General features: G+C 36.5%; 1 protein-coding gene across 8 annotated transcripts in view; it reads left to right on the top strand.

Moving 5' to 3' along the window:
- The window catches only part of enah (ENAH actin regulator), a 111,395-nt gene that overhangs the window by 46,135 nt on the left and 52,912 nt on the right, over positions 1–12,348 (top strand). For all 8 annotated transcript variants that reach the window (XM_077552762.1, XM_077552761.1, XM_077552757.1 and 5 more), the window contains exons 2-3: positions 5,103–5,268; positions 8,501–8,678. In XM_077552762.1, the coding sequence (XP_077408888.1) occupies positions 5,103–5,268; positions 8,501–8,678 (344 nt within the window). The remainder of the gene's footprint in view (positions 1–5,102; positions 5,269–8,500; positions 8,679–12,348) is intronic.

The raw sequence follows: 12,348 nt of genomic DNA, 5'->3' as shown, positions 1-12,348 counted from the left end.
TCACCACACTGAAAAAAATACCAAGGTAAAAAATAACCCAAATTGGGGCAAAAGGGACTGACCCAATTTTGTGGGTTGAATAAATAACCCGCAAAATTGGATCAAATGAATAACACACAAAACAACCAATCCCCCCCCATTTTTCTTCTACACTTTTTGTATCTCCATGTGTGCACCACACTGCCCCTAAGAGGCCAAATCACGCACAGCAGTTATTTATTTTTATACATTGTTATTGTAACATATTATTTCACTTGTTACTAATTTAATTTTTGGTTCTTTAAAGTTATTTTTAGGATTTGTGAATAAATGCAAATAAATAAATAATCGGGATTTTAATATCCACCAAAATTGTGATTACTATTTTTTTCCATAATTGCCCAGGCTCAATACAACACTAACTTGCTCACATAATAGGTACCGCTTTGACTAATCCTGGCATATGACATCATGACAGCAAATTACCTGCAGTGGCTCTGTTCCTCTTTGAAGTCAGAAACCATTCTCAGAACCTCATTAACTTTAATGAATAAGAGGAACTTATTCTCATCTTCTATTACCATTTGCACATACTATTCTGGTCTGATTTATACATAGTGTGTGTCTGTGTGTGCTCCTCTGTCCCATTACTGATCTTTTAACTCATTCACTCCTATCCATTTTCACTGAAGCAACCCCCTTAACTCCCAGCTGTTTTGCTGGATTTTGACTGATTTTGCAAGGCCCACAGAATATTGTGTTATATTGCTATAAAAACATGGAACGTACCAAAAGAAAGAATAAAGTCTCTTCTTTCATTAGGAAAAAAAATATATTTCTTACTGTTTCCGTTTTGGAGCAATCAACATTAGAATATAGTTAAGTTTCATCATTATCTATTTAGAATTCTGAGTAATTGCGGGGGTTTTCAACATGGTCTTGTTTAATTTCCTATGCTCTGCTACCACCTGCTGGCCGTTTGTGTAATAACTGCCATATCTTCAACCATTCTTTGCAGTTGAGAGTTTGACTGCATCAAAGCCTCCTGTATGCGCTAGCGTAAAACATAAAAAAATAAATAAAAAAAACTTTAAATACGTCTTTCAGACACTTAAAGTGGCAACTGGAACTTTTTCCCCCAAAATAACTTTACAGTAAGCTTTTTATTTGACCATTTATGATATATGAAATGCCTTCTAATTAGTAGATTACCACCTTAGCTGTTCACAATGAGTACTTCTTTAAGCCTCTGGCCAATAGTTTTCAAACTGGAATTGGGTTAGAATTTCCCACACCCTGTCTGCGTAATGTGCGTATGTGAAGAACGGTATATGCATTTTCATTTGTTGTCAGCAGGTGGCAGTAGCGATTCTAAATGGAATATTCTACGTTCAGTAGCTTTAAACATTTCAAATAGAACGTATTTATACGTTTTTGGGAGCAAATGAGTTAAGAGGAACATAACGGTAAGCACTTTGCATGTGTACTATAAAAAGAAAACAGCAGCAGGGTTGTTATGATACTGTACATCCAATTTTTACAATCAAAATTTCTGTTGTCAACAAGTGAAAATTATATTCTGTTATCACAAATTAGAGGAAGTTGATTAATTATAATGTGAAAGGCGTGACTACACATTGGTGTATGGGATTTAGTGGTATCTCGTTCTAATTTACCGATGGCGGGCCCATAGGGCAATGCAATTAAGTAAAGACGATTTCTGTAAAAGAAGATGGTGAGGGTCATCTGGATTGATCCCAACAGTCAAGTTTAACAGCTACTTAACAAAGAGAATAACTATAATCCATCTGTGACATAATGACCTAAAATATAAAGGTTCCACACACGTCTGGTCGAAAGATGGCTATAATAATGGATTGCAGGCGGGTGTCGTGAGTCGAAACACATCGTCGTCTCTCTCACAGTACTTGCACACAACTCCAAACTCTTATAAATCCTCTACAAAATGTGAAAACTGTAAAGTGAGGCACATAACGCTTTGCGGCTGTGTTGGGGTTTAGTAAATGAGATGCAAATCAGCTCCGGTCTCTTCATCTCCAATTTCATCCCCGCATATCTAGATCAGCAAATTTGACATAATTTATTCCCACTCAGATATAATTGTCTGAAGTGCCCTTTTGATTGCGGTGTAATAACAACCTAACTGCAGTGGAGGCCTATTCTGTAATCAAATTTAAGTGGGTGTACAATCCACAGAAATTGTAGAAACTCTTGAAAATTGTAAAGACGGTATATAGTACCTGTAGTAAGTGCATTTTTTTTGTGCTCTTGCATTGCTGGTATTAACTCATTCACTCCCAACCATTTTGACTGAAGCAATCCCCTTCGCTCCCGGCTGTTTTACTGGATTTTGACTGATTTTGCAAGGGCCACAGAATATTGTGTTCTATTGCTATCAAAACATGGAACCTACCAAAAGAAAGATTCGAGTCTCTTCTTTCATCAGGAAAAGAAAGTCTATTTGTATCTGTTTCAGTTTTACAGCAATTAGCATTCGAACATAGCTAAATTCATCATTATTCACAAACTTTTGCAAAAATTGCTTGTTGCAACATGGCCCTGGCTGATCTCTTATACTCTGTTGCCACCCGTTTTTTTGTAATAACTACCATTGCTTTAAGCGATCTATTCAGGTCAGAAGCTGCATCAAAGCTTTCTTTTTTTTTTTTTTTTCCAGGAGAGCTCAGTATTGTTCATTCAATTTGACATCATCATTGCTCTCCTTTAAAAAAAATAAATAATAATAAATTAAAAAAAAAAAAGTATTTTTTTCTTTTTTTTCTTTCTCTCTCTTTTTTTTTTTTTAAATATATATACATATACACACATATATATATATATATATATATATAGACTTTTTTTTTTTGTATGTGGGTGAGCATGTGCATGTGCGTGTGCGTGCGTGCGTGTGTGTATTCATCAGTTCACCCAAAGCCCATTAAAAAAAATCCCATACTAATAATATAATATAATAATAAATTGCCAAATGCAGAAACATCAATGTAAGTTATCACGATGTAGTGACAAGAATTGTTTTTTTAGCGATAGTAAGGGCTACAAGTGTAGATTGAAATTGTTTATGTGGTAAGTCAGTTGTTGTTAGGTCACCTAGCAAACACAAGTTTGGAGATAAAGGTATCCTACAGTACAAAATAGCGGAAAGTTTTTCTAAGACTTTAGTCCAGAAATACATAACCGGAGTACATAACCATAAAGCATGAACATAAGTGTCTGTAGTGTTTTGTAAACATTGGAGACAAATGTCGGAGTCTGAGAGTCCCATTTTCTTCATCATATATTGAGTAATGTATGTTCTGTGAATAATTTTATATTGGATAAGTTGTAAATTTGTGTGTTTTGTCATTTTAAATGCGTTTTCACAAACTTGAATCCAAAAGTCAGATTCCGGTGCTATAGACAAGTCTGTCTCCCATTTCGAGATGGGTAAAAACATTTTATCAGTATATGAAAGTAACTTATATATTTTTGAAAGTTTTTTTGTTGTTGTCGGAGAAAGCTTGTTAATATCTTTAGCTAAAACAGGCGGTTGGAGCGTACCCCGAAGTGTTGGAATTTTTTTCTTTATCATATTTTTAACTTGTAGATAATGTAAAAAATTTCAGTTTTTTATATTGTATTTTTGGAGCAAGGATGTATATGATATAAACATATTATCTGAGAAGAGATGGTGGAGATGCGTAATTCCTTTCTGCTCCAATACACCTAAATAAAACGGTTGGTTGTTAAGTTGAAAGTCGGGGTTATGCCATAGGGGAGAGAGCCCACAGGGCTCCACTTGGGCTTTTGTCAATTCTAGTGCCTTCCACCAGGCAGTCACGGTGGCGGAAATCATTGGGTTTTTAAAACAATTATGTCGCTTAATCGATGTTGTAATAAAGAGTAAATCTCAAAGTCTGAGGTTATTACAATCCTTCTGTTCTAGTTCCAGCCAACAGTTAGTGTCTCTGTTGGGTTGTGCCCATAGAACGATATATTGTAGCTGGTTAGCTATATAGTAGTACATAAAATTTGGTGCCTCTAGACCACCTTTGGATTTACTTTTCTGAAGAGTAGATAGACTAATCTTTGCTTTTTTTTTATTCCAGTAAAATTTTGTAACGGCTGAGTCCAACAACTGGAACCATTTAGCCGTAGGTTTAAATGGAATCATTGAGAAAAAATAGTTTATTTTGGGTAAAACTTTCATTTTAATGGTGGCTATTTGTCCTATTAGAGAAATAGGAAGATTATTCCAGCGCTCCAAGTCACTATAAATGTTATCCAGAAGTGGAGAAAAGTTTAAATGAATTAAATCAGTTAATTTAGGTGAGATTTTTATGCCTAAGTATTTTAAATTACCTATAGGAAATGAGTAGTGTGGGTCCTGGCTTGCAGGGTTCCATGAATTTTCTGTAATAGGTAGAAGTGTTGATTTTGTCCAGTTAATAGAATAATCTGATAACTGTGAGAATTTAGTTATTAAGTTAAATACTTCCCCTAGCGAAGTAGCCGGCTTTTCTAAATAAAGTAAGATGTCATCGGCATATAGTTAAATTTTATGTTCTGTTACCCCAGAGTGAATTCCTTGAATCCTTCTTTCCTGGCGTATGGCTAATGCAAGTGGCTCAATAAATATTGCAAATAATAAAGGGGATAGTGGGCATCCCTGTCTTGTGCCTCTCTGTAAAGTAAAGCTCTGCATCAAAGCTTTCTGAATGCACTAGCATAAAAAAAAATATTTAACCCCCCCTGTATAAATAAGTTGTGGGGAGTGCAGGAAAAAGTGTTTAAAAATTGATTTATACCTTTTGGGGTTTGAAGGAGTTAAAGGTTGACTGCTTCTCCATTTAGTTAAATTTACAGTGGAGAGTTTGTCCCTGAAATTGTCAACAACCATTTTGGGGGGAAATGTGTCCAGGTTCAACCATGACAATTGTTTGAGTGATTTGAACAGAAACAGAACAGAAAAATATCCTGCCGTTGGGCAGTTGGCATTAATCTGAAAGTTGAAATTTGCAATAATTGCTTGTCTGTAAAAATCTAAATTGCTTGAGTGTTGAACGGACGTCTTCTGTTTTTGTGTCTCCTGTGTTTTCATTTAGTGAACAGAGTATCTGCCAGGCACGAGCTGCTGTTATGGTGTACGACGATGCCAATAAAAAGTGGGTTCCAGCGGGCGGCTCGACTGGCTTCAGCAGGGTCCATATCTACCACCACACAGGAAACAATGCCTTCCGTGTGGTGGGGCGCAAGATCCAAGATCATCAGGTCAGTGCGTATGTTTTGATTGACCAGCTCTCCAGTTAAAGCTTTGAGTTCATAAAAAACAACATCAGCTTACCAAATATGGTGTATCCGATATGATGCTGTATGACAACACAGCTTGGGAATTCTGTGGTGAGCACAAGCTTGGGCAACACCACATGTTTTTTTTTGCCGTTTTTCCCAAAAAGAGTTGCATTGTATATTTTTCTAATTAATAATGTCTTTCGGGAACATTTAAAGTATTGGGTTTCCATCTGCTCGTAAAAGTACTCAAATGCTATTTCCTCTGCTGGCATAAAAAAAAGTGTTTGAGTTTAGTTTATCCACCAAATTCTTCAAAATGCATCTTGAAAAAACACATAGGCATGCAATCGGTCTCTGAACTAAACCTTTCTCTCCAGTCTTAAGCATTTTTTTACTCTTGTAAGGAGGAGATTTGAGCGCTTCTCAGTGCTTTCAAGCTTAGATTTTTGGGGCACATTAGCTCGCTAAACACACGCAGTATGCACACACATTGATTTATCTGCATGCATCTCTGTAAAATGGATGATGTGTGAAAAGACATGGCGGACATCGTGATGGAAAGTATAATCCTGAATAGTGCTGGCTATACGGGAAAAAAACAACCTAACCTTCTATCACGAAATAGACCGTTAATATCACGACAATGTTCTAACACGATATTGATATTTTGAGTAACGCCATAAAAATTGTACGGCAGGCCTATGCTATGACCCATATAATATATCCCCATATAAAATATTACAATATACATCCATCCATCTTCTTAACCGCTTGTCTTCACAAGGACTACAAGAGGCGCTGTAGCCTATTATTACAATATACATGAAAAGGCTCAATTATAGTATATACCACGAGTCAGAAATCTGTAGCCAAGTAGTGCAAACAAAACTAGCATATAAATGGTTAAAATTAGCCAATATTCGGCGCCGATACACAAATATCGGCATTGACCATTTTGAAGAATCATCCGGCCGATAATAGATCTATTTAAAAAAGAGTTCAGGGAGAGAGAAGAAATCAGGGAACTAATTATTTACATTTTCAAAGATGCTTCCGACCTTGGGAAACTCTCTGCACGAAATTAAAACTAAGATAAGTAAAATTTTAATACTTCAGAAATTTTGAAAAAAAAAAAAACTTTATTTAAAAAGTTAAATCATTACTTTCACTGAAATATAGGGCTGGCACAACTGGTTTGGCTCATTGTTGATAGATTCTGGTTCTGATTATGTGGGACTAATAATTAACTTGACGCAAAGTTTAAAATAGCTGTTCCATTAATTACACAATGTGTAACATTAAGAAAATTAGCAAATTCCATGGACTGTTAAAATTAATACAATCATTACAAATTGTCAAATTTCATGCACATAGATAAGTACGAGCAGGCAGGATTTAGTTTAATCTAAGGATTCAGATATTTTTCTGGCCAAACCCTTTGTTGGTGCTGTGCTTTTTTTCATTAGTTTTCTATAATCTCGACCAACCTTGGGGCCCTGTTAAGTTATCTTTACCACTGTTAGGGAATGTTTTGAATTCCCTCACTCATTAGTCTGAACACAAGATGACACAGAGATTAAAGGATTTTACTGCACTACACATCTTTTCTGGGTATTAATGCATTATGAGCTCAAAAGAGACAAAATCATTTGTGTGTGTACATCATCCCCACATTTGATGCTGCCAAACTAATACAGTTATAAAAATTTCAGTCAAGACAATTCTCTACTGTGGGCATATGGAAAGTGGAAAACTCACAGGAGTAGCTTAAAGCATTCCTTCATGGCTGTGGGGGGCCCAAGACTTTGAAAAACATAATGATGGCATTTCATGGACTATGAACACACTCATTGGTTTGTGTAACTATTGAAATGTGCTACAGAAGTATAGGTTACATTTATTTGGTTGGCAGGTATTGGTTTTCTGTGTTTGAATTGACACTTAGACAGCTTGCCTGTGATTGTCATTTGGTGATGCTTTTCCACCCAACAAATATGCTGTCAAATATACATTATCAAACCTATACCTGAATGCAGAGGGTCCTTAGTTTGCTAAAATTGATAATAATTCTAATTTAACTTCTGAGTTACGGTACGTTTGCCTTGCAATAACTACGGCACGCTCCAACAGATATCAGTTACATCGATACCGTAAACCAATACTCCTTTAGTCATTTTAACAAAGGTATTCAGACCCATACCTGAACCAGATCATATTGCATAGTACAATCAATGGAACCTCCAAATTTGAACATAATCTGCTCTGCAATGTTACCTTTCAAAATGATAAAAATTGAATTAGCACAGAGAATGTTTAACGTAACATTTTTAGCTGTCATACAAGTAAAAAGAACTTATTTTCTGTTAATATTAATGTGAAAACAATTAATAATATAACTTGGATTCAGTGACGAAGCACTGAAGGAGACTAGCAGCGCTAGCATATCTAAGATATCTTTACTAAGATTGCATTAGCGCTGTAAACAAGCCAACGTAGCTAGCTGCTATGATGGTAGCGTGACTTATTCATAATAGAGAGTTCATATTGTATATTTAAAGAGTTGACAAATTTACTTTGTACTAGTTGAGCAGAAATTTGTCTAATTCTGCATTGGTTCTGAAACCTCAGCAGCCTCATGTCCCTTGTTCTGCTTCTTTTTGTCATCCTTTTGTCTCCTTTTAACAAAAGGAGCTTTTATGTTTTATTTCTTAGAGGTGAGTATTCCAACAGAGTCTCAACAAGAGTCCAGAAGTTAAGCAGATCAGCCAGCGCAAGGTTGTGGTTCCTGGCAGTACCGTTTACATATCATAGCCAGTTACCGGCAGTCAGTTTTACAATGTACTGTTTTGTATTATTATTATTTTGTATTATTAAGTATTATTTTTTTAAACTGCTATCTCCTCATTTAAGATGAAATGCAGCAGATTTTTCAGTGTACATTTTCTTCTTTTATAATTATTCTCGACTAGTCGTATTGTATTGAGTAGCCAGAAACGAGCCATACAGTACGCACCACCTTCCCATCTCACAATAACTTCATCATCACATCTTTAGTCTTTGCTGTCACCTTACCCTTAACCTTCTGTATTAGCAACACAAATCACACAATTATTTTGGTCACTCTTCTCCATTTACCACGCCAACATGTATTTGACTTGCCCAACAAGTCGGGTCTAAAGAACCTTTATCTGTTCTCCCCTTCCATCTCCAGGTGGTGATAAACTGTGCCATTCCCAAGGGTCTGAAATACAACCAGGCCACACAGACGTTCCACCAGTGGCGAGATGCTCGTCAGGTCTACGGCCTGAATTTCGGCAGCAAGGAGGATGCCAACGTTTTTGCCAGTGCCATGATGCATGCCCTGGAGGTGCTGAACTCCCAGGAGACAGGTAGCGTCCAAAGTGTTGTTTATCTGTCAGCTGTATGTTTGCCCGTGGTAGACATTTATTGTTGTTCCAATTTGATTTTCATCAATACCTTTTATTTTGCAGAATTTTTGTTTGGTTGTTGATTTCGTCTCAACTTTCTTGCAACATACAGTTTTTTTTATGGTCCAATAATTGTCCCTTTATTTTCTCAAGCCTTCTGTAGGGTAGGTAATTCAGTACATCACAAATTATTTGCCGGTGTGCAGGTTTGGAGGGAAAAAGATAATGGAACATTTAAATGCCAGCATCACTAAGAAATGTGTGTGTGTGCGTGCGCATGAGCGTGTGTTTTAACATGTCATTTTTACACTAGATGACCCTTAAGAGAAAAGGTTACTTTATAATTTGCCTCAAAATATAAAGGTTTATGATGGTTTAAGCTTGAAATTGAGTATTTCTATATGCGCTACTTATATGGGAAGAGTGTAGTTTGGAAAATGGATGGATGGATGGAGCTACCGGTATATCAAAAATCACAACACATTGTCAGCGTTGAGCAATGGACTGTGTGGGGTAGTACGTCTTGGTAGCGTGCTGACTTTCTTTATGTTCCACTGTGACATTAAAAAACAAACCTCAAGGAAATTTCTGATGATTTCTGGTGTCCCAACCTTGTGAATTTGAGGTTCCAGCACTGTTTGAACTGGCTATATTCACTCGCAAGTTTTTGGATACAGTGACGATCACGGAGTGTCCTGTTAACGAAAGATTAGCTACGTCAATTAATTGGACAATAACGGTGTAGCTAGTAATGTAATGTTATATCTCATGTTTAAAAATATTCACAACACATTTGGAGCACTTTGGTATTCATAGCTGGACTAAATTATCTTACAAATAGTCCTTGGCTGCGACCTTGGTGGTACAAATTGGCCTTGGTTTATGACTCATACACTGGTTGCATTCAGTGGTCTCATCCTGTGGCGGCATACAGCATTTATGCATGCTGGAATAGATAAAGAAGCAGTTGAGGGAAAGGGGATCTTGTAACACGGCTAGGTGCAGATCTTTAACTCATTCACTGCCAGACCAGTAAAAATGAATCTTTGACGTCTATAGTCGTCAATGGTAGTGAATGTGTTAAATATGTAATTATGCTTCATCAAAGGCAAAGTAAAGGATGTACACTAATTGCAACTGCAGAGGCGGCTCCACATGACCCGCTTGGCCCCACAATCACCCTTCTTCATTATGCCCAACAACCCTTCCACTCGCAAGTCTCTCATCGCGCTATAATCCTATCTTCTAATAGAGTGAATAGTGATGCCTTGTTATGGTAATATGCCTCATTAGACTGCATTATTTTGCTGCTCTAGTGTAAATTTGTGCACACACATGTATGTAACCTGTCAAGTTGTGAACCTAATGCATTAGACATACTGTACGTGATAATATATTATACATAGTCATTAGTAGGGCTGGATATCGATTCTAATTTCCTTAATCGATTAAATTTTGATTCACAAGAGTTCAGTTCTATTCGATTTAAATATTTTTCTGATTCGATTCGATTCACTTCACTTCAATCCGATATTGATTACTTATGGAACGTCAATTCTTCTTTAAAAAATTCCAGCTCTTAAATTTGTTGAATTTTCAAGCATATGTTTATTGAACAACTTTTAGGATTTGTAAAAATATTGGAGTTAAAAAAAAAAAATCTTACTCAATAGACCTCTTTCTTTTAAAAATCTAACAAAAGGTTCAGGGATCTGCCATCATTCTGACTCTTAATGATAACCACTGTTGATAATTAAATAAAGTAAAAGCATAATAGTGGTTAACCCATCTACCCAATCTTTGCTATTGTTTCCAAGCTTAGACGTTTACATTCACTATATCTTTGCCCACCGCTATCACGAAAGCTTATGTTTTGGGTAAGTGTTTTTTTTTTTTGCTTATGCATTCATTTTTGCGACTCCATCTTCCTGGAAATGCGAAGGCAGAACGATTAAAATGGGTCACATTGGGTTTTACATAATGGAGTCGTGTCTGTTTGGTTAAAAAGTGTTCTGAGGAGCAGAACATAGGCAGTTCTTTATATACTATATACTATAATATCACTCTTGACAGCAACATTTTAACTCATTCACTCTCAACCCCCTTTTGCTCCCGGCTGTTTTACTAGATTTTGACTGATTTCGCAAGGCCCACAGAATATTGTGTTCTGTTGCTATCAAAACATGAAACCTACCAAAAGAAAGATTAGAGTCTCTTCTTTCATCAGGAAAAAAAGTATATTTGTATCCGTTTCCGTTTTGCAGCAATTAGCATTGGAATATAGCTACGTCTTATCATTATCTACAAACCTGTTGAAAACACTGACAAAAAGAGCTTGTTGCAACATGGCCTTGGCTGATCTCTTATACTCTTGTGCCACCTACTGGACGTTTAAAAAAATATATATATAACTGCTACCATTGTTTTAAGCGACCTCTTCAGGTCAGAAGCTATATCAAAAGCCTTCTGTATGCTCTAGCATAAAAAAAACATAAAACATGCTTAAATAAATTTTGGGGAGTGAAGGACAAAGTATTAAAATACCTATGTATACATTTTTGGGTTTGAATGCGTTTATAGAGCCGTTTCAAAATAAGGGTTAAAGAATTTTGCAAGCCTACTGTGATCTTGGGTCCTGTGTGCCAGGCATGTACTTTAAAGGAATACTTTGGCATATGATGATGTGAAGGAATGCCTCAAGTTCTTCTTGATAAATTCGTAGTCTGCATTTTTTTTTTTGGTCTTTCTTTTGCATGTGAATGAATTTGGTATAGGTGAACGTCTGTAGTCCTGGAATTATTGAGATGGTCTTAACAAACAGATGTAAAATATCGGTTCTGTTTGCTTTGGCAGTTGGAGACAGATGTAGCAGAAATGTGTCTCCATGTTGAAATTTGGCGAGTTACCAACTAGGGATCATCATTTATTTCGGGTGCCGTCATGGTCCCTGACAACACTACTCCATTTAGCAATCAGTCTTTTTGTGGAGGGGAGGGGTTGAAACCTGAGTCAGCTGTTTGTGCATCGACTTCCAGAGAAGCCTCTTCAAGCCCATAGAAACAGCTAGTTTTATTTTACAGGTCATGTGCTTGAAAGCATGGAGTAAACATTTTTAGAGTTTGGATCATGATAGCTTGTGAGCAAACTTATATTAGAAGAATCCTACTCCCCCCTCAGTCTGCCCTATTTTTTTTCTCTTGAGCATAAAGTCACAGGCTTCAATACTCTAAAGAGACTACAGACTACTGCGACATCGCTCGACAACAGCACAGAGGGACAGGAAGAAAGAAGAAAATTAAATAGGTTTTAGATAGAAATAGATGAAAAAGACAGTCAGTGATAGAGTTGTACTAGAAGAGCAGTTGTGTGCACCAGAAATATCAAAATAATGAAGTAGAGAAGTGAGACAAGTTAGAGTTTGACCAATTTTATTTTGCGTAACCTCTGAAGCTCGCTGTAGACAGACATCTCCTAAAAGTCTCGTCATGCCTGCTGTGGCAAGAGTTCAGATATTCTCAGAGGACCATCAAAAGATTAGTCGTGCTCAAATCTTCCTCACAAGTGAGTAAGATTGGTTTGACTCGAGTGTTTGCTTGGCTTGTGAAAATACCTTGGCTATATGTTTTTCAAT

Source organism: Vanacampus margaritifer, chromosome 19 (assembly GCF_051991255.1).
Source record: "Vanacampus margaritifer isolate UIUO_Vmar chromosome 19, RoL_Vmar_1.0, whole genome shotgun sequence".
NCBI lineage: Eukaryota > Metazoa > Chordata > Actinopteri > Syngnathiformes > Syngnathidae > Vanacampus > Vanacampus margaritifer.
This window is presented reverse-complemented; position numbering and strand designations above follow the sequence as displayed.